Source organism: Mandrillus leucophaeus, unplaced genomic scaffold (genome assembly GCF_000951045.1).
Source record: "Mandrillus leucophaeus isolate KB7577 unplaced genomic scaffold, Mleu.le_1.0 Scaffold731, whole genome shotgun sequence".
NCBI classification, from domain to species: Eukaryota; Metazoa; Chordata; class Mammalia; order Primates; family Cercopithecidae; genus Mandrillus; species Mandrillus leucophaeus.
This window is the reverse complement of record NW_012107931.1, coordinates 140,200-142,612: the sequence shown is the minus strand read 5'-3', so window position 1 is coordinate 142,612 and position 2,413 is coordinate 140,200. Positions and strand designations below refer to the sequence as shown.

Below are 2,413 nucleotides of genomic sequence, written 5' to 3'. Positions count from 1 at the left end.
CTCCTCCAGGGCTGGGGGAGCCGGCCCGAGGGAGGGCAGCCTCAGAACTGCTGTACTCCCGCGGCGCTTCCCAGCCAGGGCAGGGTTCATGTCTGGTTCCAGCAGGCTTTAGCAACCAGCTAGACCTGCCCAGGGCGGCTGTCCACAGGGGCCTGGCACTCGGGAGAACAGGGGCAGTGGGAAGGGAGGGCGTCTCTTCAAATCCTCGTGACCCCAGGAACTACTCCAGAGAGGGGGCACGCGCACCTAGGACCACCGTACAGAGTCCTGAACCCTTCACCTCCAGCGTCCCTGACTTTCCGCATCAGGTTCCCAAGGTGTGCTTGGGTAGTACAAAGTGGGGCGGGGTTAGGGGTGGCGGAGTCGGGGCCTGGTGGGGTGGGGTTGGGAAGTACTGAAAGATATTCAGTCTATTTAAAAACACAAAAATCAAGCCTGGTGAGCTGGTGCTCGCCTGTAAGTCCTGAGGGCTGAGCTGGGAGGATCGCTTGGGCCCAGGAGTTCGAGACTGCCATGAACTATGATCACACCACTGCATTCCAGCCTGGGGGCCAGAACAAGACGCTATCTTTAAAAATAAAAACAAAACCCATAAAAAGCAGTCGTTGTGTGTGACAACATGCACTCAGATTTCCACAAATATAACTAAAAATCTGAACAGAGCCAACGTTTGGACCTGGGAGTAATCTCTACAACCTGTAACGGAGAGGCGTCTAGCTGTTAGATCACGTAAAATCTCGGGAGTTGTGCTTTAAATGACACAAGGAATAAGAAAATGTCCAACCCAGTGGGGGCTTCACCTTGGAGTTCTAGACTTCTGTGAGCAGCGTCTGCCTCTTGTTTATTTCTGAATCAGTTTCTGTTGATTCATTTTTCTCCTGATTATGGATCACATCTTTATGGTTTTTAGCCTGTCCGGAAATTTTTGCGTGGATGCGCACTTTGTAAATAGAACATTGTTAAGTGTCTGTATTTTAGGAGGGAAAGAATAAATAATTGGATGGGAAAATATCAGTCTCTGCTATGTTTTTATTATCTCCAGAGCTGACATTTAGGAACCCATTGCTTGCAGGTCCAGACCAGAGTGGGAGGTGAAATTAAAAGGCAGAAATAGAAAAGAAAGAAAAAAGCTCAATGTTACTCGCCATTCCATGAAAGGGAGAAATTATAAAGTTTTTGCAGGGCTATATTTGAGTGATTTCTGAGGCTGAAAGAAATGGCCTCTTAGCTCTAAAGGCTGTGTCTGGACTGTACCACTTTGACCTGGAGATTCTTCCGCATAGGGGATACTCATCCCATACAACTGCAGTCACTGTAAGATGACCTTGAAACAACATAATGCTTTTTATTTATTATTTTTATTTTTTGCCATAACGTTTGGAGAGCTTGAGCTGGAGAGCTTGAGCAGGATTGTTATGAGGAGAAACTTTCACCAGTGATGAAAATGCTGACTGAGGGTATCATCAAACCCTCCAAGGACTAGTTGTTATATAAATTATTAATATTAAAAATAACATATGATAATATGTAATACTAAGTAAGAATTGGATATGATTTCAAAGTTGGCCAAACACTTTCACATACATGATTTTATGTGGACTTCACAGACTTTGACCACCTCACTCCTGCCTCTGGGACAGTGAAAGAGAAGTCAGTACAGAGTGAGCCGTAGCTCACATGCTCCGTGGTAGGGAAGTGGACAGGGGAGAGGACAGCATTTCTCAGGTGCATTCATTTCTAAATCTCTCCAGCACCACCAAAGATTTTCCTGCATCTGCAACTTCACAGTAGGCCTTTTTGGGAGAAGTGAACATTATTTAATGTTGTGTTTACTGTGAGCAGTGGTTATTTCTGGGCTGTAAGTTGCGAGTACTGAAGGGGAAATATTGACTTTTATAATTTATAAGACTGTATAGCTGTTGAATTTTTTGTACAATGAGCTTGTTGTAAATTATTTTCTATTTTTTAAAAATAAGTGTTGACATCTGCTTCAGCCAAGAGGGAGCAACAGGTTTGATGACACCCTCAGTCAGCATTTTCATCACTGGTGAAAGTTTCTCCTCATAACAATGAACTTACTCTGTAGCCTGAAATGAAAAATATGGGAAAAAATGTATGAGACAATGGTTTCAGACATTGAGCAACAGGCAATGCAGGGCCCAAGAGAAGGGAGACAAAGGAAGTGAACAGGCTGCTTGCTCCAGCTTGCTGCCTGGCGAGGGTTTCCAAGCTGCAATGCAGACAGGGGAACCGAAATAGCATCTGAGTTGGAAAATAGAGCTGAGAATTCAGGGAGGCCAGGGTGGCTAGAGTACTGGAGAGGAGAGAGTGCAACGGAAGGAGGGAGTTCTGGAGATCTGCGCAGGGTTCCTCTGAGTCTTCAGCAGAAGTTCGACCAGGTACGTGCATGTGA

General features: G+C 45.5%; 1 protein-coding gene across 1 annotated transcript in view; it reads right to left on the bottom strand.

Annotated features, from left to right (window-relative positions):
- The window catches only part of LRP11 (low density lipoprotein receptor-related protein 11), a 46,146-nt gene extending 45,152 nt beyond the window's left edge, over positions 1–994 (bottom strand). Inside the window, exon 1 of the mRNA XM_011965649.1 lies at positions 455–994. Coding sequence (XP_011821039.1) covers positions 455–515 — 61 coding nt within the window. The 5' untranslated portion in view covers positions 516–994. The remainder of the gene's footprint in view (positions 1–454) is intronic.
- Positions 995–2,413: the final 1,419 nt, after the last annotated feature.